The sequence below is a fragment of the Festucalex cinctus genome, chromosome 8 (assembly GCF_051991245.1).
Source record: "Festucalex cinctus isolate MCC-2025b chromosome 8, RoL_Fcin_1.0, whole genome shotgun sequence".
Taxonomy (NCBI): domain Eukaryota; kingdom Metazoa; phylum Chordata; class Actinopteri; order Syngnathiformes; family Syngnathidae; genus Festucalex; species Festucalex cinctus.
Window position 1 is genome coordinate 8,303,458 of NC_135418.1, and position 27,965 is coordinate 8,331,422.

At 38.0% G+C, this 27,965-nt stretch overlaps 1 protein-coding gene across 1 annotated transcript; it reads left to right on the plus strand.

Moving 5' to 3' along the window:
* Positions 1-133: 133 nt before the first annotated feature.
* nampt2 (nicotinamide phosphoribosyltransferase 2) lies at positions 134-27,542 on the plus strand. The gene is made up of 11 exons (XM_077529992.1): positions 134-442; positions 5,013-5,148; positions 5,298-5,401; positions 7,310-7,438; positions 7,856-8,014; positions 8,446-8,576; positions 11,719-11,944; positions 14,794-14,913; positions 16,278-16,418; positions 21,744-21,869; positions 23,878-27,542. Exons 1-11 carry the CDS (start codon positions 395-397, stop codon positions 24,037-24,039), a joined length of 1,482 nt encoding a protein of 493 aa, XP_077386118.1. The 5' UTR covers positions 134-394; the 3' UTR covers positions 24,040-27,542.
* The last annotated feature ends 423 nt before the right edge of the window (positions 27,543-27,965 follow it).

Here is a 27,965-nt window from a genome sequence, read left to right on the forward strand (position 1 = left end):
AAACACTACAACGAGACGCTTTGGTATTCCCTTCTATTTGCCCGTGGCACAGTGATCGCGGATTGTGTTGCTGATGAAAGGAAGTGTTCTAAAAGAATTTAACTCCCAGTGTCCTTGAACGCCCCATGACGTATCAGGTCATATAGGGTGGAGAAAAGACGTGCGCTTGGCCATGCGCACGGAACACCGCCCCTTTACACACAAAATGACTTCTCCTAGGAGTCGGTTACGTTCCGCGAAATCCTCCGTTTGAAATTTCTGCCGTTGGACTCCCAATGCTGAAATTTCATTGCGACAATTCTCCGTGGCGGGTTATAATATCAGATAATCGGTCCGTGTCGAGGGCACCGATACTTAAGTGGCATTTACGTCGATTCATTCATTCATCACAACAATGGCAGCTCACGACTTTAATTTCTTGCTTGCGACGGATTCGTATAAGGTCAGTGAATCAGTACTTTACTTTGTAATCATCTCTGCTATGTTTGGGGCGTTGTACTGTTCATTGCAACGCTTCAAACGTTCTCACGTTAAACGTTGATATGTTGAGGGTTACAACTGTAGAATAACGTACAGTGAGTAGAATGGATAGGTATTATGTCTACTACAGGCTAAGACCACAGTACTTTACGAGTCATTAGACTCAGGTTGTTGTTGACATAGGGAAATCGCAATAATTGAACATATCGACATTGTTTAGGGTCGTTTATGAGTAATAAATGTGATAAATTTAGCAGTTGGTGCCCTTTTAAAGGGCAATTTATAGCCATCGGCAGATGAAAGCAATTATTTAGTACACCCGGACGGTAAATTCGTGTTTTCAGCATATGTACTAGTAGTTTCATGAGTCTGTGATATTGTCGGTTAAATATAATACAAACATTAAATACAGCTAAACGCTAAAACATTGTGTACCTTATGAGGAAAAGCTAGTATGACCTTTGACCCCAGCTGCCTCAAGCTACTTGAGTTTAAAATGTTTTGGTTATGGTACTATGATGGAATAGGACAAGACCAAAAGCACAACAGCATTACTAGGACAGTAAAATTACTTGAGGTTCTTGCTCTGATAAAAATAAATACACTTGACATGTCAGAATTGTAAAAAGGAGGCATTGATAAAGTTTTTCTACAGATGGGTTTGGCTTGGGGATGCAGTAGTACATGCAGTAGTACTAATTCCTTGCAAGGACTTCACTAAAGTAGCTAACAAAGCAGCACTGTTGAACCTCTGCATCCGATTACAATCTGTTTTGTCAAAATAGGGTGTTCCGCTTTGTTCTAATTTCAAAAGGATAGGCACCAGCAAGCCTGCGATCCTCGTGAGGATAAGCACTTCGGATAATGGATGGATGGATATTTTATGTACAGTATTTGTTCGCAAGTTTACTGTTGCTATTGATTGACAAAGAAAAGAAAGGTTTCCAAAGGTGTAATCTAAAGTTGTATAGAATGTGTCCTCCAAAATCTATTTCCAAATAAATAATACATAATTTTTAAACAAATATATATATATACACTAGCGGTTTTCCTTCAGCTACTAAAATAAAGTGATGTCTGATTGCTTGGGTGAGCAGTGTCGATTGGTATGTTGTGTTGGTGTAATGCACAATATGTACAGTCAAGCCCAAAATTCTGTATACCCCCAGCAAATTTATGGATGTGTGGAGTGGACATTTTAGCATGACAAAATCCCAAAACGCACAGAAAAAGAAAAGGAAAAATTATGCAAGTAGTTGACTGATTAGAAAAAGAGGAGGATGAGCGTGTGCAGCGGATTAGGAAAAAAAAAAAATTGAAGATGTCCTTTAAATAAAAATTTGCCAGGTGTATGAATAATTTTGGGCTTGACTGTTCAGTCAAGGTAATGTCAGATCTCACTGTTAGATGTCATTCTAAGTTGTGGCGTTGGTAAATGGCAAAGGTCAGGATGTTTAATAGCTCGCTTTTTTAAGCTTCAACTACTCGATGGATTTAGATTAGTGAATATTTAATAACACACGAGCTTATTTGGCAATGCTTATTGCAATGCAATAAGCACCTTATTGCAAGGTTACCAAAAGCTCAGCCCTTCTCGATTTAAATAATTAAGTCAGCTGCATTTATGCAGTAGTGGTATTCAGTGTTGAAGTGTTTTAGCCTTTTAGCATTTGATGCCCAGAAACGCAAATAGATGCATTTGAAATCTTATATGCCTTCTCTTTCAGCACTAATTGTTTCAAGCTTAAACATTGCAATTACCTGTACGTCCTTTTTTTCCTTTGTGCTATTAAATTTGTCAGCTGTACACTAGTCTTTCCACTCTTTTTCTTTGTCCCCCTCCCAAAGCTGATACTGACACTGAATATTATGAGTCAAGGAGGCCAATAGCTGATATTTGTAGCTGATATTCATTTTCAGTACAAGGGAAAATATTAGCCAAAGAAAGAATCAAAACTTCAACTCTTAACTTTGTTGAAATTTCTTTAAGCATATACACTATTTATTGAACTTTTCAAGTCAAGTTTATTTACATGGCCCTTAATCTCTAAAGAGTCTCAAAGGGCTTCAAACACCCACAGTTGACAAATATTAACATCCCCTGATCTAACCATAAAAGGGCAAGGGGGGAAAAAAAAATTGATTTGTAATCTATAAGTAAGCCGATAATGTTTGCAAAATTAACTTGAATACAAAATACTTTTGAGTCCTACTATAAATCTATCACGTTAAATACATTGAAACATTGTGTAAAGTACCATGAAGCTGAATTTTATTGATATCGCTGCTTCAAAGACAACCTGTAACTCATTTTGAGTCTGCCAAAACAAAACAGTCATGTTTTAAAAAATGCAACAAAAACTGCGAGAGTAACATTTTGGGGAGACACAGTAAAGAAAGCCCACAGAGGCGACTGCCATGTTGCCATGATGCATCTTCTGTGAACACAAGGTCGCGCACATTATGACGTAGCAAATATGTGACATTCCCACTCACCATAGGAGAGGGGAGGGGGTTGAGGAGTTGGGCACAACTTGAGCCGCAACCACAACAGATGGACAAATGTGGGAATATCTATTTTTAAAAAATTTCAATACCAACGCGATATTACGCTCAATAATTATATATAAACCGAATCTACCAAATGACAGAATAGACTCCCTACTTTTTGCCTCGTCCCGTTCTTTTATAATTGACAGTAGAAAAATGTAGGTGACACAAAATACAGCCATTACGCCAATGGACTCTGCAACTGTGTTTAGTTCATATAAAATGGGGCAATTATGTCATCTACTGGTGCTTAGGCATCAGTAAAGTTGTTTCCAAGTTTGACATTTACAGTGGAGCCCAATCAGATTCTCCCCCATTATCCCCGCTCAAAAAATATATATAATTGACAAGTATACTTGTCAAAGACAGTGAATGAGTTAATATTAATAATATTAATATATTATATTAATAATATTAATATTAATAATAATTAGGGGTGTGCCAAAAAATCTATTCTTAAAAGAATCGAGATTCTCATTTATTGATCGAATCGAATCGAATCAAATCGATATTAATATCCAAAAATCGATTTTATTTAAATTAGAAATGAACAAGTAGGCGAAAAGGCAGTTGTAGCCCCCATGTTGTTTTTGTGGAAAAAGGCACTTACAATACAAAATTAATAAATGTTTAAACAAAAAAAAGACATTTTGATGTCTCTATTTGTCATTTTGTCTTGCAAAGCAGACTGGAGTAGATCATGACAATGTTGTGCATATCTGTAAATTGAAGCAGAAATCATTTGTCAATCAAATAATTTTAAATCGAAAATTGTTTGAATCGAGAATCGAAAATCGATTCTGAATTGAATCGTAGGCTCAAAAATCGTAATCGAATCGAATCGTGAGACAGTCAAAGATTCCCAGCCCTAATAATAATAGTAATAATGTTAAATTAATCCCTTGGCAGATCAAGTGCTGTTCTCGGAATCAAGCTGAAAAGTTAGTAGTGCACAGTACCCCCTTCAAGCTGCGTGGCTGAGTGAGTGCATTACCCAGTAGCCTAACTTACTGAAACAGACCCCCAAAAAATAGTACATAGCGTATAACAGGAAAACTGGGGCATATGGGCCAAAATGAATTGTACCATTGTCTTCAGTGCTAAAAACGGATCTATAATAATGACCAATGAATCGATTCTGTATCGGTCCGTTGTGGTGAAGGAGGAGCTGAGCCTAAAGACAAAACTCTCGATTTACCGGGCAATCTACGTTCCTACGCTCACCTAATATGGTCACGTGCCGTGGGTCGTGACCAAAAGAACAAGATCCCAGCTACAAGCAGCCAAAATGAGTTTGCGCCTTTGGTATCCGGGCTCTCCCTTTTAGAGAGAGGGTGAGAATCTCGGTCACATGAGAAGGGCTCAGAGCTGCTCCTCCATGTTGAGAAGAGCCAGCTGAGGTGTCTTGAGCATCTGGCGAGGATGCCTCCTGGAAGCCTCCCAGCTGGGGTGTTTCGGGCTTGCCTTGTCCTACTGTGAGGAGGCCCCAGGGACGACTATGTCTCTCGGCTGGCCTGGGAACGCCTTGGGATCCCCTCTGGTGGAGCTAGACGAAGTGGCTGGGGAGAGGCAAGTCTAGGCTTCCCTCATTCCTAATTTAGTTTTTCTACTCTTTGCTCATTGTGCTGCCAATGCCAACTTTTGGAAGGGAGGGTAAACCAAAGCAGTATGGCATGGTGAATCAAAAGTATGTGAAATGTGTCATTCCGTGGTTGATCAAGTGGTTGTTGCTGCTGATTATTCCATTAGTGTTGCAAAGAGACCCAATATGTTACGGTCACATTTGCTTATTAACTCAGTACGTGCGTGTAGTAGAAAATCCTCTTGTTTCTAACTTATGACTTTGCTGTTATGTAATGTACGTGGCATGATTACCAAGTGATGAATGACCACTCTATGCAGTTAGATGATTAGAAATGTAAATAGGCTTATTCAGACTGCGGTCAAGACTATTCACTTTGTTGTGTTTGTGTCTTATTCAGATCACACACTACAAACAGTATCCTCCCAACGTCAGCAAAATCTATTCCTACTTCGAATGCCGTCGCAAGAAGGGCTCCCAGTTCAGCGAAGTGGTCTTTTTTGGTCTCCAATATTTGTTGAAGAAATATCTCACAGGTACATTTACTTCCAAAAACTGTTGCAACCACTCAAATACACAATATCACTCATGTATGATGAATATTTAATGAAGGTCATTGTTGCTGGCCAATTCTGTGGTCTAAATGTTGTGATTGGTGTGATAGTAATCAATTGTTTTTCTATAGGGCAAGTGATTACAGAGGAGAAGATTCAAGAAGCAAAGCTCTTCTACCAGTTGCACTTCAAACAGGCTGTATTTGATGAAGAAGGCTGGCGAAAGCTTCTTGAGGTATTTGAAGAGTTATAATATTCTGTGCCGAGATATTCCAATACAGGGAATTAGTGAAAATAGAAAGTCAAAAAGACAATGTTCCTGACAGTGATAACAATGCATTAAAAAAAAGAAGGCATTATTAATGCCTGTAATACTTTTGAAATGTCTTGAAAGGTCTGAGAACAGGAAACTATTCAAATTGTAATCCTTCAAAATGTTGTTTTTAGAGTTGATCCCAGAATTAAAACATAGTTACAACATGCAAAATATGACGAAAATCAAAACCAAGTTGACAATCTAATCACCTCTGAGAAATAATATTTTTTTTACGCCATTCAGACCTCCAAAGGTTCTAGCACCAAATCATTGAATACCCTTATTAAACAACCCCAGGTTATTTTTCAATCCGATGGTGTCCCAGTAGCTTGTAACATATTGACAGCAGAATCTGTTATTTATGCCATCTGACCTTTCCTTCAGAAATACAGACTCCAATAAAACGGAATAAATGAAGTGTTTATTCGAGCGCATGTGCTCGCACGTGAATGATGCACAAACTTGGCACAGAGGTTGCAGTTACGCTTTAGGCCAGAGGTGGCAGTCATGAGTTCGTGACTCAAGCATTTCCATTCAGGTTCTAGCTTTGCTTGAGGTCTTCTGTTTATGGACTCAAGTCAGTGATATCTTGGATTCCTTGTTATCGCTCCACTGCAAGACTGAGAGAACACACAGGCTGTTTTTTTTGTTTTTGTTTTTTCTGTCACTTTTCCCATCTGTGCACAAGCTTCCGTATTCCCTCAACGTAAAAATCTTTGGATTTTGTCTCTGTCTCAGCCAGTCGCTCACAACACTTTTGACTTCATCGTCACTTTCAAACTTCACGCCTCTCGTGAATGCTTTCAAGGGTCTTGAATTGGAGATTGTGCAAGTGCCCATAATGTTGCAGGTGGTTGGAGTATTTTCTGATTTGGGCTCACAACTAGTGATGGGATTTTCGGCTCTTTTCGGTAAGCCTGTTCATTTGGATCGGCTCAGTGAAGAGAGCCGGCTCTTTTTGGTTCTCAAACGGCTCTTTTAACTTTAGCTTTTCTTTTAAATATTTACGACAAATTTACCATATATTTTGATAAATGACTTGGTGAACTAAATATTGCACTCCTACTGACTGCAAATAGCAACAATTATCAAGCAAAGAAAATGTTTTTTTTCTCATTTTATTGAACAAATAAATAGGCTCCATACAATAAACAAGAAACAAAATTAAAACTTCAACCAACAACAATCAAAATAACAATTAAATAACAAAATAGTGAGTAGTAATTTAACTGCAACAGCAGCAGCGAACAGAACAAACATTAGATACTCACCTAGAAGACCTTGCTTTATTTTAAATTTGCATTTCAAAAAAAAAAAAAAAAAAAACTAAACATATCAACTTGGACGGGCTGATCCGGCTCCTTTTCTCATCTGACTTTAACCAATTAAAACATCTCCAAACATTACTGCGTTTTCGGCTCATCTTGTACAAACCGCGTTTGTGTGTCGTCCCTTCCTCTCCTGTTTTCTCCTCCTCCTGTCTCTCTCTGTCTGCGGCTGCGCAGACGAGGCGGAGCATGTGCTCCGCGTGCAGTCCCCAACCCCCTCCGAGCACGGCAGCTGAGACACTGCCAAACCTCGCTTCAGACACGTGAAAAAGAGAGAGAGAGAGAGAGAGAGAGAGAGAGAGGCAGAGAGAGAGAGAGAGAGAGAATGAATGAATGAATGAATGAATGAATGAATGAATGAATGATGGAGCCGGCTCCCGAGAGAGGGTGCCGGCTCTCATCGTTCACTTCAAAAAGCTGTTCTGGTTCTTCGTACCGGCTCATTCGCGACCTACACATCACTACTCACTACATGTTGAATGTGTCACTTTTGTGTCAGAAACACGATGGCCGTCTTCCCATCCGGATAAAAGCTGTGCCTGAGGGCAAGATCATAACCAGAGGCAATGTGCTGTTCACAGTGGAAAATACAGACCCAAGCTTCTACTGGCTCACTAACTACGTTGAGGTAAATGATGCTAACATGATTGATTTGCCTTCTGTCAGGAGTCACCAACACATAGTCAGATGAGTAGCCGGCAGGCCTGTTTACTAGTGATGGAACATTATGATTTCCTAGGACTGTTGAAGAACTGATCATTTGAAAATGTAAAGATGTGCAGAAATAAAATTCAAATCATTTTTATTTACCATATATAGCGCTTTCAAACAACCGCAACTGCCACAAAGCTCTTTACAGAACACATAACATAAAACATTTACAATAATAAATAAATAAAATAAAAAAATAAACGATAAAATGTTGGGTATTATGTAGTGACCCCTGCCTTGGGGCCTAATTTAAATCTTGCACACTTATTATTGGGATACACCGTTGCTGTCTGCTTTCATCTGTTTGATGACACCCTCTCAATTTTGGCTCCAGACCATGTTGGTCCAGATGTGGTATCCCATCACTGTGGCTACCGTATCCAGAGAGTTTAAGAAGATCCTCGCCAAACACCTGAAGGCTACTTCAGGAAGCCTTGAGGGTCTTGACCTGAAATTGCATGACTTTGGCTACAGAGGAGTCTCCTCACAGGAGGTCAGTAACTCATTTTTGTCATTGGTTGTATGTTACTGGTTTGTGAAATAAAGACTTGGATACATTTACCAAGCTTTTATTGCTGCTTGCTTCTTTGCTATGATTTGGGTCTTTGCCTTGTGTCTGACCTGGTCTTGGCGCTTGTAGAAGGGCCCAGGGTCTGGGTTTGGGTTTGCTCACTCCTCGAGCCTGGCAGTTTGTTGTTCTGTCTTTTCAGCAATAATTGAACAACACATCAGGCAACAAACTTTGTGACACACACTTTATCTCACTCTCTCTACTTTCTGTGCCCTCTCATTCCCTTTCACTCCCTATTTATCACTGTCCTGTAACATCCACAATACAACTGGAAAAACAGGACAGATGGGAGAAAAACCCCCCATAATATTTAAAGAGCCAAATAAGTAATTATTTCTTCTTGATCTATCCAGTCTGCAGCTTTAGGTGGAGCTGCTCATCTGGTGAATTTCTGCAGTACTGACACAGTAGCAGGCCTACTTATGGCTCAGCGATACTACGGATGCCCAATGGCCGGTTTCTCCATTCCAGCTGCTGAGCATAGGTACACACGTTTTATTTTGGAAAGCTTCATAGCAATGTAACTACTCTTTCTATGTACCACACACCTCCGTCAATATAACAACTTTGATCCAGTATTTTTTTACCTTCATTGGAGTGTGAGAATTAAAGTAATGAATTCACTGTACTACAGTATCTACAGGCTTGGGCATGGACATTTGATGAGTGTAAGCACAAGCATGGTACACTACTCCAATCTGTCTCCAATACTGCTGTATCTGTGATGGTGTGAGCAATTGTCTATAGACAGAACGTCCGCCTAGCCACTCAAGTGCGGGTGGGAGGACGTTTTTTTCTTTTTTTTTTGCGCAGACAGCAATTTTGATGTGTTTACAGCTGACATTAATTGTTCTTTGTCTGAAAGAAATGCTACTACAGGTGACAGTAACGGGCGGCATGGTGGATGACTGGTTAGCACGTCCGCCTCCCAGTTCTGAGGACTCAGGTTTGAGTCTAGGCTCCGGCCTTCCTGGGTGGAGTTTGCATGTTCTCCCCATGCCCACGTGGGTCTCCTCAGTGTACTCCGGTCTCCCCCCACATTCCAAAGATATGCATGGCAAGTTAATTGGGCGCTCCGAATTGTCCCTAGGTGTGTGTGTGGATGGGTGTTCGTCTCTGTGTGCCCTGCGATTGGCTGGCAACCAGTCTGGGGTGTCCCCCGCCAACTGCCCAAAGCCAGCTGAGATAGGCTCCAGCACCCCCCGCGACCCTTGTGAGGAACAAGAGGTCAAGAAAATGGATGGATGGATGGATGGATGGATGGATGGATGTGACAGTAACCATTCATTGTGTCAATTAAAGATACTCTACAGTACAACAAATATAATACCTACTGTAGAAAGAATTTTTCTCCCACAATTTTTTTTGCCATTTTTCAGGCCACAAATAGGATAATTAGTGAATGCTAGCACAAATATGCGGAGGTCTACTGTAATCCCCAGTCAAAGTCCAATGTACGCTCACTTCTGAATTAGCTCGTGATCGTGTTCACAGTTGTGCCATGATCATTCATATAATTACTACGATCAATCCTCCTACTAATTATTAATGCTGCTACCTTGCACAATAAAAACATCCATCCATCCATCCATCCATTTTCTTGACCGCTTATTCCTCACAAGGGTCGCGGGGGCTGCTGGCGCCTATCTCAGCTGGCTCTGGGCAGTAGGCAGGGGACACCCTGGACTGGTTGCCAACCAATCGCAGGGCACACAGAGACGAACACAATAAAAACAATTTGATTCAAAAATAGAATAAATTCATAATGATGGCTAAAACATTTTTTTTATGAATGAGGAAGTGGTGTATGTCATTAAGACTGATCATTATGATAACCTGCAATTTACATATTCAAGCCTGCACGTTCTGTGTTCATCTAAGATTGTCAATTTGAGATGCTTGTGATGAATTCGATTGAATGGAGGGTATTGAAACGATTTTAACACAAGGCTGCAAAAATCTAAGATTATACTGAATACTTTATTCCTTTACTATACTAATAGGCTGTTTCGTTAGCATTAATGATGTAAGGGAAATCGGTCCAATTAATTATTAAATCAATAATTGTTAATTATTAAATTAATAATCAATTAATTGAAGGAGACTCAAACTTAATATTTAAATTAAGTTGAGCTTGCCTGCGGAGCACCACATCTCTTTTTGATAATTTTATCAGGATAACAGATGAGAACCTCGTTGAATCAGTCATTAAAATGAAGGTTGTGCCCTTACTACAATTTTGTGAGTTCTTTGTTCAGCTTAGAGGTCACTATAAATTGTTGAAACACACACACAGTAAACCAGGGGTTGAGTTTTGTGCACGTTTATTCTCTAACCTAGGTGGGATAATCTACTTAGAATTTAAAGAAGCAACACTAACTACTATGATAGGCAATGAAACGAGAACTAAAATAATAAAAATAATCAAAGGAGAAGAAAAGAAGAAAAAAAAGAAACGGTCTTAGCCAAGGTGATGGATTTCTTAAATCGAACCAACATGGGACCCACAATCAACCTAGTTTGCACCAATTTGTACTAGGGCGAAGGCCTGCAAAGTTGCACTTACAGAGGGGGTTGGTCTCAGAAGCAGGACCCTGGATGGAGACTCGCCAAGCCCGTTTGAAGAAGGGATGAAGAAGGTTCAGTTCAGGAGAGGGAGAGACAGGTCGTCCGGCTGGCCAACTGAGCGTCACGGGGTCAACCTGCTGGCTGGGAAGGGCCCTTTTTGGTTGAGGCCTGTTGTGCCTGGAAAGGCACCATCCGTTTGAGCCTTGTGCAGGGACCAAAAGCAGCGTGTTTCGCTGCGCCTGTCGCAACACGCGATGGCTTCTGTGCGTTGCCGTGTGCTGGAGGTTAAGCTAGCTGGGCTAGCCCTTTGTCTGGCAGCCGCGCCGATGGAGACCAGGAAGGAGCCAAGAGGAGCCAAAGCAGCGGAAGAGAGAAAGCAGCACGCAGGGAGCGTGCTTTTAAATTGGGAAGGCGGCGGCCTCCACACCAGGGGGGCCGGTTGAGACCACAGTGGAAAGTTACCAGCTGGGGGAGGTTTTTGGTTGACTAATCAGATTGAATCTGGATCCCATGTGTGTTAAGATTCTAAGGTCAGAATTCAACCAATGCAACACGTACAATTGAATACCTCAAATAAAATGTTACCTAGCTTACACTGTTAAAATGTGCATACACATGAAAGTTTAGTGGAGAATCTGCCACTGCAATGGAACATTTTCATGACATTTCATGGAGTCAACATTTCACAAATGGCAAACATAACATTTCATAATTCATTGTTCTGTTGCAAAATAAGAAAGTCAAGTTTCTAAGAAGGCTTTTACTGTCCTGATTTGTGTGTGTGTGCGCGTGCGCGTGTCAATCAGAGCATTTGTGGCTGTTTGTGGGGGATGTTCTTGTGCTCCCCACCCCCCACAGTGGCATGTTCAGGCCACAGGAGCTCAATTCCTTTGGAACTGAGGTTGCAAAAAGTTACAACCGGCCGATAATCGTTACAATGAACATATTTTAATCATTCTTTCTTTTCTACCCGTTGTCTTGCTTTCTTCTCAAATCATCTCCAAATGTTAGGCTATCTAAAAAAAAATCTTTGGAAAATGCTCTCCCTTTTCTTCCAGTACTATCATCTCCTGGGGGAAAAGTAGAGAGAAGGATGCATTTGAGCGAGTGTTGGATGAGTTCTCATCTGGACCGGTCTCTGTGGTCAGTGACAGCTACGACATCTTCAACGCGTGCAAACATATCTGGGGAGACAAGCTGAAGGAGCGAGTCATGGAACGCGGCCAGGACTCGTGTCTCGTTATCCGGCCTGACTCTGGAGACCCCGCAGAAACTCTTATTGAGGTAAATAAGGCCGCCAGATTCAATCTGACACAGTCATACATATTTCACCAACGGGCCCTTTGTATTGTTTTAGTTCCTAGTTTTATTTTATTTTTTTATGATTATTATAATGCAGGGGTGTCCAAACTTTTTCATTTGAGGGCCATATACAGAAAATCAGAAGGACGCAAGGGCCACATAATGTTATGAAGAGAAATTGTGTTTAGCCCTAAAAATTGTACAAATAATTTATTTGTGCTTTTGCCTATTTAGAAAAATGCTACAGTATATAAACCAATTTATTTGTAATATGGCAGTAGGGTTATTATAGTTTGGGAATTTTTCATTTTAGTTTTTATTTCGTTTTGAGTTTTTTTTTTTTTTTTTTTTTAGTTAGTTGTAATTAGTTTTCAGGGTGGTTCTGTTCATTTTTATTAGTTTTAGTTCTTTAATAAATGCTTAGTTTTAGTTTTGTTAGTTTCACTATTAGTTTTAGTTTAGTTTTTTTTTTTAATGTGTATTATTTGTGCGCAATATTTAAAAAACACCATGGGCACGACGTCATTATTCCGGTTTGTATCAAAATAAATCTACTAAAAATCACATTTAAAATCATCCCCAAAGGCTCATGCATTAAATTAATTACCAAAGACTAAAACAAAGGACATTTTTGCTATAGTTATAGTTAGTTTTATTTTAGTTAGTTTTGTAAACATGAAATGTAGTTTCAGTTACTTTTCTTTTTTTTAAAAAAGCATCTTCGTTTTTATTTTATTTCGTTAACAAAATTGTTTTTTTGAATTTTAGTTTTATTTTTTCATTAGTTTTAGATAACTAAAATAACCTTTAATAGCACCTGCGTTTTTCGACACCTTCCCTTCTTACTTTGACCATCTCCACACGTTTTTGTTTTTATTTTATTTGAACTGAGTCAAATGCCATTTTTAGCATATGTCGCGGGCCACTGAAAAATGGCCGGTGGGCCGCAAATGGCCCCTGGGCCGTAGTTTGGACACCTCTTTTATAATGAGATCAGGTCAGGTCATAAATACTAGGGCAGTGCTGTAGCGTTCCAAACAACTGCACCTAGTTACTCCAACCGCACAAATTGTTTTGGGGAATATGTTTTTTCTGAAACGCATACTTTTTCAATTGCTTGTTGTATTGTATGTAGAGTCTGGACTCTGGAAACTGACCTTCTCACATCTGACTGTCCAATAAAAATCCAAAATTAGGATGAGTTAAAAAAAAAAAAAGAAGAAGAAGAAAAAAAAAAAAAGGAACAGTGGGAGTAAAGGTGTCAGGCCAGACCAAGAATTTAGGGTCATGTAGGAGGTCCCTTTTACAATGCAGAACAAATGAAAAGAGGCTGACAGGATTCTTAACACCATAGTCAGTACTATTGCGCTGGAGAAATGCATGGAAGGGCTAAGGGGGCTTGCACCATACATGCAGAGTGATTTTATTTTATTTTTTTAACTACATACTGAAGCACGAAAAACCTCAACTTAACTTACTTAACATTATGGGTAGATTTATTTTTATTTTTTTAAGCTTGAAGTTTATTGAACGTATATATATATATATAAATATAAACACATAAACAAGTAACAAAGAAAGTTAAAAGTAAAATAAAAGAAACATCCAATAAATGTCAATTTATATGTTCAAGGGAGTAGGAAGAAGTTGAAAACTTATCCAGTCCTATTCCCCTTATTCTTCGTATCCTATCACTTATTTCATATTTGATACAATAGATTCCATTTTAATAAAAGAAAATATATAATCCTACTCATATAGCGTATGCAAATAAAATTAATAGAAATACACAATAATAATATATCAACATACTCATGTATACAATTCACATTACACTCATATTGAAACATCAAAGAAAAGTAAGTAAATAAATAAATCATTTCTACAATTTTCCTAACTCATGTCTGATTTAAATAATAATATTGAACTTTGCTTTTAAACATTTTTTTAAATTCAACAAGTGAATTACATCTTTTCAGGTCAGTTCCCACGTTATTCCACAAATTAACTCCTTTAACAGAGACACACCTTTGCTTAATATTTGTTCTTGTTTTGGGGTTTTTGTACACACTTGTACCCCTTATCTCATAAGGACAGTGTCTAATTTCAAACAACTTTTGAGTACTGTGGCAGAGTAGATTGTTGTATACTTTGTACATTATTTGTGCTATTTTAAACTCAACCAAGTCATAAAATTCCATTGTATTTAATTTAATAAATAGTGGATGTGTTGATTCTGTATATTTTGATCGATTAATAATCCGCACTTTTCTCACCAATGATGCTCCATTTCAGAGGAGTTTTATGGCATGTGACGCCATTTGAAATGTCACATTAATTTTGACACATCAACTTGCAGCACCCTTTGAAATTGTGGCCCGTACAGGCATATGGCTGAAACTTGCCAGCCAATCAGAGAATGGCTTCACTGATCACCGAAATAAGAGTCCAGGAGATATATTGAAGAATAATTAGTGATACTGTTTTACTCTAATTTGAAGGTGTTTTTTTCATTTGTTCAACAGTTGATATCACACAAATACTTTTTCCAAGAACGCCATTTTTTGTTCACATGCAAAAACACTCAATTTCCCTGGAACCCATCAACCAATTTTCAAAATTCTTGCTGCGTTACTCCGTTACACTCAGGTTGCATTGGCCATTCCACCCACATTTTGACATATTTTGGAAATCTGTATAGCTGATCTTTTGATTTGGGTCATTGAATGACAGTGTAGTTTTGTTTCTATTGGAACAAGGGTTATTTAGTTTACAGCAGCTCACATTGAAGATGCATGAAAGATTTTTACTATAAATAATGTGTCTTCAAGGTCATCAAGATTTTGGAAGAGTGTTTTGGATGTTTGCTGAACTCTGTGGGATACAAGGTGCTGCCTTCATACCTGCGAATAATTCAAGGAGATGGCATTGACCTCAATTCAGTGGATGAGGTAGTGTTATATTGTGTCAATGTGTTTTATATATTACTGGTGTTGAACCGAAACCTTCTAGGTCCAAATTTCATATTTTTTGACATCGATAGTATTAGTCAATCCTCTTGTGGGGATCTTATTTTTTCAAATTATTGAGATTTTTAAAATGGCGTCCTGTCTTTGACCATGCAATTTAAACGGCTCAACAAACATGTCCTTTTGTTTTATTTTGTTGTTTTGTGTCCTTAAAAATGATGTGTATACGATTAAAGAAAATGATCGTTTGGGTATTGTCTTTTGGGGGGGTGGGTGTTTGTTTCTCAATATACCGTATATTCATGACTATAAGGCGCACCTCATTATAAGGCGCACCTTCAATGAATAACATATTTTAAAACTTTTTCCATATATAAGGTGCTACAGTAGAGGCTGGGGTTACGTTATGCATCCATTAGATGGTGCTGTGCTAAATGGAATGTCAACAAAACAGTAAAATAGGTCAGTCAAACTTTATTCATAGATCACAAACCAACTTTCTGACAACTTCATTCACTCCCAAAATGAATAAACAGCTGTTTTATTATTACCTCTGAGGTAAAGTATTAGTATTAGCTAGCGATCCAAGATGGCGGAATCTTCCGCGCATGCGCGTCACCGATCGTGCAGGGTCACCGATAGCGTCTTGACAGCGGACCTGTTGCGGCTCAATATTGATCCATATATAAGGCGCACTGGATTATAAGGCGCATGGTCAGCTTTTGAAAAAATGGAAGGCTTTTAGGTGCGCCTTATAGTGCGGAAAATATGGTTACTTTCGTTACTACTACTACTACTACAAGTCTTTTTTTTTTTTTTTTGCCCAGATGAGCCTAATTATCAAAGAAAAAATTGTTAAAGTGGTTGTTCCACATTATTAAACCAATCACTGTTTTGAGCCATCATTGGTATTGGTTGGCATAATTCCTGCTGATAAAAAGCAATAAATAGTCAGATTTCTTCTGAAATGTCTAAACATTGGACATGTCAAATCAAGTTTATTTATTTTTTTATTTTTTTATATAGCCCTTCATCACAAAAGAGTCTTAAAGGGCTTCACGTGACCACAATTGACAAATATTAATGATGGAACCACAAGGGTGCAAGGAAAAACTAAAAAAATTACGCAATTTGTGATATTAAACAATATAACTGGAATAGTGCGAAGGTCCATTTAAGAAGTTGAAGCACTGCATGAGCTGCATCAGGGATACGGTAAAAATGAAATACTGGTGAGGTGACAGTCTTTCTGGAAATGCTAATTGTGATGTTTGTAGTTGCTTTAAGTATGTTGTGTGCCGTGAACTGTATGTCACCTTAGTATGTGCCTTGGTGGTTTTCTGCAGATTCTTCACAAACTGAGTGATGAAGGCTGGAGTGCAGAGAACGTTTTCTTTGGTTGTGGCAGTTCCTTGCTTCAGAAGCTCAACAGAGACACACTCAGTTGTGCCTTCAAGTGCAGCTATGTGGAGACGAATGGCAAGGGGGTGAGTAGCATTGAGTGTTACAGGTTTGCACAGTTTTATCTACTGAATATCAAATGAAAATATTGCTTGTTTCATGAATACTTGAAACATTTACTCCGAACTGGCTGAGCCTACACAATACGTTTGAGACTTTATGAGACCATAGACTATGTAAACACTGGGGATTGTCATTTTATCATTTTTAATGATTTTATTCCTTAGAGCATATATTTCTTTCATTCCCTACATTGGATATTGAAAACTGTTATAGTAATTTTCTATATCATGAATATGTTCAAAAGTAGAGAAAGTAATAGTGCAATTGTAAAGTGTTGCATGAATCAACTCAACCTTCATTTGTTTAGCACCTTTTGTAAATAAGTGTGGCACAAGGTTAACTCATTTGCTCCCAATAACGTGTAAATACGTTTTTTTTTAATGTTTTAAGTGTCCCAAAGACGTAGTTATACGTTTGTTTGTTTGTTTGTTTGTTTGTTTGTTTTTAATGCTAGAGCATACAGAAGGCTTTGATGCAGCCGCTCAACTGCAAAGAACGGTTGCAGAAATCGTAGTTATTACACAAACGGCCAGCAGGTGGCAGCAGAGCAACGGAGATCAACCAGGGCCATGTAGAAAAAAAGCTAAATTACTTACAATTTTAAATAGATTTGTGAAAACTGATGAAACTCAGCTCTCTTCTAATATTAATTGCTACAAAGTGAAACAGATAGAAACATACTTTTTTTTCCTGATGAAAGAAGAGACTTTAATCTTTCTTTTGATAGGTTCCATGCTTTTATAGCAATAGAACACATTGTCTGTGGGCCTTGAAAAATCAGTCAAAATCCAGTAAAACAGCCGGGAGTGAACGGGATTGCTTCTGTGAAAATGGCTGGGAGTTGAATGAATTAAAAAGACTTCATTATAAATAATTGTTAAATTGAAACAAAGCAAAATCCCATTTTCCCTGTTAAAGAAGACATGCATTTTTTTCTTAATTAAAAAATTTCCCAGTGTCTTAATATCCTGTCTTAGGGATAAAAAAAAACAAAAAAAGCAGTACAATTATCTCCCAGCCTTCTTGAAATCAGATGATTTTGTAGAGCCTGTGTGACGCAAATGAGACAGTATTTGAGGAAGTAAAAAAATATATATGCATGTATGAATAGATCAGTTAGACTTTGACTTAGACTTAGACTTAGACTTGACTTTATTGATCCCTTTGGGATGGCTCCCTCTGGGAAATTTACACATCCAGCCGCAATGAGAACAGGTAATAAAATAAAAAATAATTCAATCAATCAATAAATAAGGTTATTACACCAGAGATTGAATTAATAATAATAAAAATAAAATAAAAAAATAAAAATTCAATCAATAAATAAATAAGGTTATTACACCAGAGATTTAATTAATAATAATAATAATAATAATAATAACAATAACAATAATACTGATAATAATAATGATAATAATAATAATAATAAATGAAAATTCAGTCAATCATTAAATAAGGTTATTACACCGGAGAAGTACAGTAAAGTGCCATATTTGTGAAGTGAAGTGCATGCTACACCCTCCTCCCCCCCAGTGGGAAGTTGTAGAGTACAATGGCAGGGTGGACAAAGGAGTTCTTTAGTCTGTTGGTCCGGCACTTAAAAGTCGATTATAAAAAAATGAAGCTTTTAGAAAAGACATTGCTTTATTATAATACAAATATAACCAGTATATAATAAAACCAAGGTAATATTATGAAATTATGACCAAAATGATAACAATGGCTGAACTGAAATGTATTTCCTGTGCACTGTAAGATGCATTTGGAGATATGCTCCGCACTTGTGGATCACTGCCATAAATGTTTTTGCAGTGGTATAAGATCCATCCATCCATCCATCCATCCATCCATCCATCCATCCATTTTCTTAGGGGTCGCGGAGGTGCTGAGGCCTATCCCAGCCGGCTTCGGGCAGTAGGCGGGGTACACCCTGAACTGGTTGCCAGCCAATTGCAGGCGGTACAAGATCTAAAGAAAACTCACACCTTTACATGCAACACTGTCGGATCGTTTTAAAGCATAATTAAGACATGAAGTATAAAGAAAAACAAGTTGTGACCTATGCTGAGGTGAAGTCGGAAAGGAAACAGACAAGTTATTATGTGTGACCATATTGCATTAGCCCAGAGTTACATCACATACCAATACATAGCACTGTCAGGAACTCAATTGCGCATTCTATTCCACAATTGTCATGTTTGCCTACTGGCTGTATTGCAATAGGTTGGTTTCTGAGAACGAGTCCTCTGTAAGCTGCAGGCTTAACAGGCACACATTTTTCCTTTATTTTTAAGATGATATCATCTGTCCCAAATTTAACCAAAATGTTTTCCTTGTCAGAAACAGTCATTTTTTAAAACAAACAACTAACAACCCGATTTTTAGACCCAATCACAGTTAGCCAATCAGAGAGTTTAAAAAAAATATATATATATATATCCGATCACCAGCAAAATATCTATTTAACTTGTTTACCTACTGTATTTTTTTTTTTTTTTTTACAAAATCAAAAAATTGGGGGTCAAAAAAAAGGATTCTCTCTCTCTCGCTCTCTCTCTCTCTCTCTCTCTCTCTCTCTCTCTCTCTCTCTCTCTCTCTCTCTCTCTCTCTCTCACGGCATCTCATTCTCTGACATTAATTTTAAAAAAATATGCATGAACATCGCCAGTCATTCAGGTGGCTGCGGGAGTTTTGTCAACAGATCCATGTATCTACTTATCAGCTACATGGCTCCACATTCTTTTCATGCTGCCAGCTCCTTTTTGGTTTGTACTGTATTGGAAGATGGCTATGTTACATTCTCCACATTTTATCTGCATAGGACACTTGAGTGAATCCGTTTGGTTTGGTTCAAGCAGAGATTCATCCCTATCTACGCGAATTGTATTGCCAGTCTTAAGTAATCATGTCACGAGAATAGCAATATGACCGGAGTATATGTCGTATCCTCATCTAGTAAAAATTTTGCGCATCTGTGTTTCTGTGTTATTTCAAAACAAAACGCCTGTCTGCTAGTTGCATCTGTGATTGGCTGAATGTGTGTGACTGGAAGTTAATGTTACTTCTTGGAATTTAATAAATGTTCAAATAAATAAATAACAAATATACTGCAGCTCGCTATTTTATTTAAAAAAAAAATACACAAAGGCTATTACTTTGTGATTCGATGGTCGAAGTGGCAGAGACGGAACTTCCGCCTCCCCGGGCAAAGGTCTTCCGTATCGGCTCTCACGACTCACAACAAGGCTAAAAATAGATTTACTTTCGGGCTCACATATACACTATCACAGAACAGCACAAAATGACTCCGGAGTGAACGAGATTGTTTATGCTGTAATGTCTTGTTCCACAATGACGATTGATTGCGTAAATTATGACAGTACAGGCGATCACTGATCATGTATAAAATGCCAAATATCGTCCGACCATGATTAGGTAAAGTCTACAAATATTAATGTATGTTACATAAGTGAAACAGCCAAGATTCATTTAAAAGGTTTGTCTGCCATTAATGTGACGTAATTGGTGTACAACAACAAAAATTTAATATTAGTGATACAACTGAGGTGTTGTTGATCTTGTGTGCACATGCTTATGTGGTAGGTGGGAATGTGGCTGTGCTTGGAATTAAGCAATCACATTCAAACTTGCTAAGTGGGAGTCTGTCTGTATGCCTCTTATCTATGGATGGATGGACGGACGGACCTGCCACCATTGAAAGTGCTCTCTGATTAATCTTTTTTTTTTTTTTTTAAGAAAAAAAAAGTTCAGCTGTTCTATCGTAGGCTTTATCTGACATTTCTGTAGTCGAAACAGAGCTCCTACAGCATCTGAAGGATCTCATTGTTCAAAAACATCAGTCAGGACTCGGCTACAAAATAATTTCCCAGGCATTAAAGGAGCCAGTGAAGACAATATTCATTAAGTGAAAAAAAATATGGAACAACAGTGACATTACCAAGAACTGGACTTCTCTTTTCAAGTTTGAAAATGAAAAAGACAAGAAGAAAACTGGTTAGGAGGCTTATACAGCAACACTGAAGGAGCTGCAGGACATTTTGACTGATTCTGGCTGTTCAGTACATGTGACAAAAATCTCCCGTCTTTTTCATATATCTGGGCAAAAGGGTGACAAGACAAGACTTTAATTAAATGGTGGCAGGTGTATGCTCACTTTCATTTACCAAGAGTTTTAAAGTGATTAAAGTGATAATAATAATAATAATAATAATAATATTAATAAATACGATTACTGATGTGTGCATGCTATGTAGACATTTTATATCCGCCACAGATAAATATGATACTTTAGATTATAGAAAGCTTATGTTGCATTCTCCAGGCCACCAAAGTACACCTCAATTAAAGTAGTGGTGAAGCATGACATAAGGAGTTCTTGGTAATTAATTCAAATGAGTTTGAGCCCAGCTGATGTAAAAACAACGCCCCCAAATTTGACCAATCAGCCGTGGTCATTGCAGCCCGCCCCCTCAAAGTTCCTGCCTGGCTCAGCAAGACCCTGCTGCTGAGAATTGTACTTGGATGCCCCCTGGGGAATTTAAGTACCCTGGTAATTGTTGTTGGTTGAAAAACGCACGAACTGAATTTTACCAAGGTAAACTGAAAAGTTCTCCAAAAGTTGGAAAAAACGCTCCTTGGGACAAAAGTCCAGAAGAGTTCTGTTGGAACACACAGAATTAGGTAGAAGAGCAAAAATTCACATAGTTGTTTTTTTTTTCCACTTGAATTTGAAGGGTGAGCAGGCACTACAGACGCCCAACTATTTGCATACAAACAATGAAAAATACATTTCCTGTAAATTCCCCGTAAGTCAAGTACTCATGCCTGGGCTGCGTGAATATTTCACAGACCAAGAAGGCAGCGCTATTGGAGCTTTTTTTTTTTTGCTTTTAATGCTTCTCAAACAATTTGTACATTTATTGCACCACAAATGTGTCTGTTGGTGGTACTTCCATGCATCAAATTTTGATCCTACTTGCATATGAAAAACTGTTTGGAATAAGACCAGGGAGGATGATCACAAACTTTATACATATTACAGATCTTCATTTGTTTTTGTGGGTCTGTATAAAGGGGACTGTTTGAAAAACATTGGCTGTGCTGAAGACTTTTCAAAGAAAAAGTGTTTCAAACTTTTTGTGTTTTATATTGAATACATTAGATTAGACCCTTAAGCGGTTCAGAAAATGGGGGGATGGACATTAAGTATGCTGCACTGAAATCTGTTTTCTCTCAAAAAGAACTACTCCATTGTCTATCGCTCACAGATGGACGTATACAAGCAGCCAGTGACGGATCCGTCCAAGGTGTCAAAGAGAGGTCGTCTATCACTGAGAAGGAATTCTGATGGGCTCTTGGAGACTGTAGAAAGGGGAGCCGGCAAACCTGAGGAGGTGAGACTGATCTTATAATTAGGGATGGGCGAGCACCGATACCAGGTATCCTAACAGGCTGATACCCGGCCTTATGTCAAGGTATCGCTACTTACAACGTCGGCCGACCATTTTATGATCAGGAACGAGAAATTAGAAGAATAGAATATTGACATTAATTTCATGCATTTTTAGGAAAAATGCTGTTGGGACATACAGGTCTTTCTTTAAAATTCTCTGTCATTGATTATTGTGGGAAATACTATGTATTAAAAGTACTAGTACTTCGTATTGTTATCGGTGACTAATCCTATTGAGTACTCGTACTGGTACTTGTCTGAAAAAAGTGTTATTGAACATCCCTACTTGTGACATCAGCATACTGTGAAGTTTAGTCGGTGCACATTCGCCTATTCAATGAATAATGTCTTTTATTGTGGAATATTTATCTATCCAATGCTTGAGCATTATTTCTTTGGCGCTATCTGGTGGCAAGAATGTATTGTATGTTGAATTGTTTTGAGGAGTTTCATTTAGACATAAGTAGTGCTTTGTCACCATCTTGTGGCATCGGTAGGCAAATACAAATCCTTTTGAGAGGGTATCAATTACTCTTGAATTTGTACTCTTTACAGAAGGGCTTGATCCCTATTCCCTGCAAAAACTGGGTGTTTACTGTAATGCTTAGTTGGAATGTAGCATTCTTTATGCAATATGTTTATGATTGTGGTTACTGTTTTGCCTGGATGTAAAACTGGACTAACTTATGATCAAGGGGTTTCCAGTAGTGTTGTTCCGATACCGGTTTTTGGCCCCGGATACCGATTCCGATACCCAGCTTTGCAGTATCGGCCGATAACATACCGATACTTAAGTTTTTTTTTCCCCCTCAACATGAAAAAGCTCTCCTGCCATTGGTTCAGAGCATTCAAGGGCCAATGGCATGTCACATATCAGTGAATGTCGTGCACGAGCAAGACAAGATGCTGCAAAATCCTATATTAGCTTTGGAATGAATGGTATCGGCATGTTACTTGTGAGTACTCACCGATGCCGATACCACTGTTTTAATGCAGTATCGGCACCTCTGCCAATACCAGTATCAGTATCGGAACAACACTAGTTTCCAGAGCTGCCAACTGTTACGGATTGTCTGTATTTTGTTACAGAAATCACTCAACACTACCTCGTTTTGGATATTTAAAATAAAATAATAATTTACAAAAAAGAGATTGAAAATGATCAAAAATATCTGGTAGATAATGGTGATTTATGTTTGACATGCCACGGTTTTTCTGCCGGTGGTTCTGGTGTCATAATTCATCACTTCTTGCTCATGGGCGGTGGAAAGTAGCAGAGAAGTCGATCATTAGCCAAAAGCTACTAGAGGCTAACTGTGATTATTATTCATCTTAATAGATTAATATCAGCGTCGAGGAACAAAAACAGCCGCACAAAGTGAAGTTTAATCACGGGATTATGCCCATCAATGCTGTGTGCCAACTGCAATTTTATTTATCATAGAATAAATGCTAAGACACTGCACTGTTTCCTTACACGTTCCTGACAGAATTTTAAAAATATGAAAATTCACATAAAGTGTTCCAGAAAGGAATTTCTATGTGTTGGCAGCTTTGTGTTTCTTTTACTGTACTTTAAATTATTCTTCTCATATATAGTTCAATAAGTTAACCCAAGACTCATTTGCGCATTGTACGTAACATTATTACATTTGGAACTTACAATCTTTATGAAGACAGTGTGCTTTCATATAACAAAGGGGCAAGTTCTGTCAAAATTTCAACAGGAAACCCTTTAGTTCTTGTGACCCAAATAAGCGTTATTAATTTAAAATAAAAAATCCAATTTTGTCCACTTTTCAAGTGGTTTTCGAATTTGTTGTAGATAGTAACTACAACTACATATTATGTTTGTGTTGGATTTATTCGAATATTTTAACCCACGTAGAAAATGTTGATGTTGTAGGTTGGCAAGCGTGGATGATGTCAATGCATTTCCTGTTTTTCAGGATCTGCTGGTGACCGTGTTTGAGAACGGATGCCTTCTGCAGAATTACTCCCTGGAAGAAATCCGCAAGAATGCCCGACTGCGGGATGAAGAGGTGACGCCTACCACACACAACCACAAAGAGGAGCTGCTGCACAAGCACATCATCAATGGGATTCATTAGATCCCTTTGTAAACCTGCTGCTTGTACATTTGGTTGTTGGTGTGCCTCCTTTTCTGAAAACTAAAAGCTTTTTATTTGTTTTGCTTTTTTTTTTTTTAATGTACCAAGACGTTCACGTTCTTGTGGCCCAACACCCACATGGGCTTGATGACGAGAACTGAAGCTCAGGGTCCTCAACATTTGTGAGGATGTTGTTTTTTTTCCCCTCGCTAAATTATGAATTTTAATATTTGCCCCCTGTGTTGGGGAATGCAATTGTTTTTTTGTTTTTTTTTTATAGTGCATGCGGTATCTGTACATCTATACTCTCCGTTGTTTTAAGCTTGTCTTAGTTCTCTTATTATTGTACAGTGGCGTTTGAAGCAGTGCTTCAAAACAAAATAACACCGAAATATTTTTGTCAGACTATAATCTGTTAGTTTTATTGACTGAAAAGCAATAGTAGTGCTACTGCTACTTGTATTGAGTGGCACAGTGTAGTACTGGTCTATATTTAAAGGAACACACTGTTTATTCAAAATGAACCCGCTATTCTGTGAAATGATTCATTTCAACTCTTCCTTGGGGGAAAAAAAATGTGTCAGTTTATGTTGATCAATTATGATTTTACAGTACTTTTTATGAATGTTTTTACATTAACTCATTTGCTCCCAATAACGTGTAAATACGTTTTTTTTATGTTTTAAGTGTCCCAAAGACGTATTTATATGTTTTTTTAATTTTTGTTTTTGTTTTTTTATGCTAGAGCATACAGAAGGCTTTGATGCAGCCTCTCAACTGCAAAGAACGGTTGCAGAAATGAGTTATTACTAGTGCTGTCAAACGATTAACATTTTTAATCCAATTAATCACACTTTTTAATTTTGATTAATCACGATTAATCAGCTAAATACTTCCGTATTCGCGTAATACAAAATAAATACAAAATATCGTAATATTTTGACAACGCATTTTATGATATGAATGTCATTTGCAAACATTGATTAAATGCATGTACGCAATTGCAGGCATGCGTGTAATGCTCAAAACGTAACAGCATCATATCAATTGGGTGCAATTCAGCAATTATTAATTAAACACAAATTACTTTTGTTTTCTATGAAGTCCCGTTGGGGTGTTTTTTAAAGCGAAATTTACCACCAAGCACACCAACTGGAGTCACCCCGCTCATTTTGGACCAACAGGTGTAGGAAATGCCGTGCATTGACCTAAACACGGACCTGCACAGCCCTCAATGTAACCATCCGCGGTTACGTTCAAGTGCGGTCAGAAAAAATAGTGTGATTAATCTGCGTTAATACGTGATTAATGCGACAATTTTCTGTGATTAATTAATCTATTAACGTTTAACTTTGACAGCCCTAGTTATTACACAAATGGCCAACAGGTGGCAGCAGAGCAAAGGAGATGAACCAGGGCCATCTAGAAAAAAAAAGCTAAATTACTTACAGTTTTAAATAGATTTGTGAAAACTGATGAAACTTATCTCTCTTCTAATGCTTATTGCTGCAAAACGGAAACAGATAGAAACATCCTTTTTTTTTCCTGATGAAAGAAGAGACTTTAATCTTTAATTTCTCCATGCTTTTATAGCAATTGAACACAATATTCTGTGGGCCTTGCAAAATCAGTCAAAATTCAGAATAGAACAGAGTAGAACAGCCGGGAGCGAACGGGATTGCTTCTGTGAAAATGGCTGGGAGTGAATGAGTTAAGTACAGTATTGGCCATTTTTACGTTGTTACGTGATCATCGTGACGTATCGCATGCTGTAAACATGCAAAGAATAACATGACTACTTGTGGACGGCCCCTAACCTGGACCCAGCTCACTTGTACTCACGAGGCCAGCTACATTATTGTAGAGCTCAGTGTGCTTATCCCACATTAGGAGAGCCGCCAACAGAAAGACATGAAACTTGACGTGCTGAAGATTACTCCAATCCGAATTGGTACAGTTTTTGGCAATTGAGGATGACATTTTTCTTGCCCATTACGTCAGCAAGCTCCCATTCAAATGAACGAAGGCGGCTTTCGTTTACGCACCGGATATGTCATCATGATCACATGACCAGGATAATGGCGTTGCCCATGTTATGTTCTTATTTTGATGCTTAATCACTTAAAAAAAATGTATCAGGGAATAAGATGCCAGAAATATTTACACTGTTCTTTATACACAATGCCTAATCGAATACTGGAAAATGACTTAAGTGGTGTGTTCTTTAAAGTGTGTCAACACTAGTGATGTGCTTCTCGGGTCGAATCCCTGAAGCGTGTGCCGAGTAATGCAGATGAGTGGTTCATGAACGGCGTGTCAATGCGTGTGTTGATGACGTACGTGGTGACGTTTGAAGCCCCACGAAGCAGGTGTACCACGTGACTGATTCAGGAAATGATTCGCTTGGTTTGAGTGTAGTTCGAAATAAAAGCGGCAAAGAAACGCTATGGATTCCCCTTCACTTTTTGTGTTTTCGGGTCCCTTATTGCGCTACTTTTTTTGCTTTTGGCATTCGATTTGACGAGCTTCTTTTTGCGATGGAACCAGCAAGAAAGAGATTTTCCCTTGTTTCGGAGCACTTTGAGCAGATCTCACCTCAGAAGGTAATGCACTGCAATTACGGTACTATTTTAACAGATTCCAATAATAAAATAAAATAAAATGTGACAACACATAAAATTCACATTTTTCTGTTCACAGTTGAAAGTCCCCTTCAGTACTGGGAATCACAGAAATATACGCGTCCAATTCTATACAAACTTGCTATCTCATATCGATGCACCCCTGCTTCATCAGTACCATGTGAAAGAGTTTTTTTCCAAAGCAGGTGAAATTCTCTGCAAAAAAAAGAAACCGCCTGAGTCCAAACACTTCGGAAAAAATAGTTTTTAAATAAAAATGAATAAGCACTTTATTTTACGTCCTTATTTCACATTTTCACTTGTTGCATAAGCACAAACATAGACAAAGTAACACAGAACAATTCATGTTAAAACACTCTTCAAATATATATTCTTTTGTATTTAGAGCATGATTTACACCCCACCATTTTATTGCATGCACCAAGCATGTTATACATTTTTCTGTCCACATGATGGCGTAGTCGAGGAAATGAATCATCTTGAAGCCCCTACGTGTGTGTGAAGCATTTCACTGCAGGGCTTCACTGCTTTACGGGGCTTCATTTTGCCATCACTAGTCAACACCTTTTATTTGAAGAACTGTCTTTTGGCAGGTCACACAGAATTCATTTGTATTTGTCATTCATTGTATAGAACTGCAAATATGTAGCAGTAGTACAAGTAGATAATTTTGAGTTTGTAAAAGTTGTCATCTTCATTATGATGATAAATGTAACATAAATCTGTACATGGAGCGTTTCTTCTCCATGTTCATTAAAAATGATGCAGTTCTACTGCAGCATGGTTATCCTGGAACGTTTACCTCATCATAACAGATACAGTATTTACTGAGCACAAATAAAAATAACTTGTCTGCTGTCATTTTATTTCATCTATCGATGCCATTAAATATGAATTATTGTCTACTCTTCACTTTTGTCAAAACTTTTGCTTCATCACTGGTTTGGGACGTTCTCCACGGTCTGAATTTACTTTCTCAAAAAACTTTATGCCGTGGATAACTTGCTTCTGTAGCTGGAGATTGTCATGTCAATTCCTGGTGGGCCATCCAATATTTTAGCTGCGAACCGACACTGTTTCAAAATCGCACACGTAATCAGAAGTGAACAAAATAACAAATAAAAATAAATAAAACGTTTTTTTGGCAATATGTTGCCAATATGTATGATTGTGTTGCTTTGTAGCGCATAAAATAATAACAATAATAAAAACAAAATTGCCAAAAATGAAAACCCCTATAATTTTCTTATTTTTCTTTTTTTGTTTGAAACTTTGCATTTAACA

Coding starts and splice junctions, on each gene's coding strand:
- nampt2 (XM_077529992.1), top strand. CDS start 395: ATGGCAGCTCACGACTTTAATTTCTTGCTTGCGACGGATTCGTATAAG. Junction 8,577..11,718: donor ATTCCAGCTGCTGAGCATAG/GTACACACGTTT, acceptor CTTTTCTTCCAG/TACTATCATCTCCTGGGGGA. Junction 14,914..16,277: donor ACCTCAATTCAGTGGATGAG/GTAGTGTTATAT, acceptor GGTTTTCTGCAG/ATTCTTCACAAACTGAGTGA.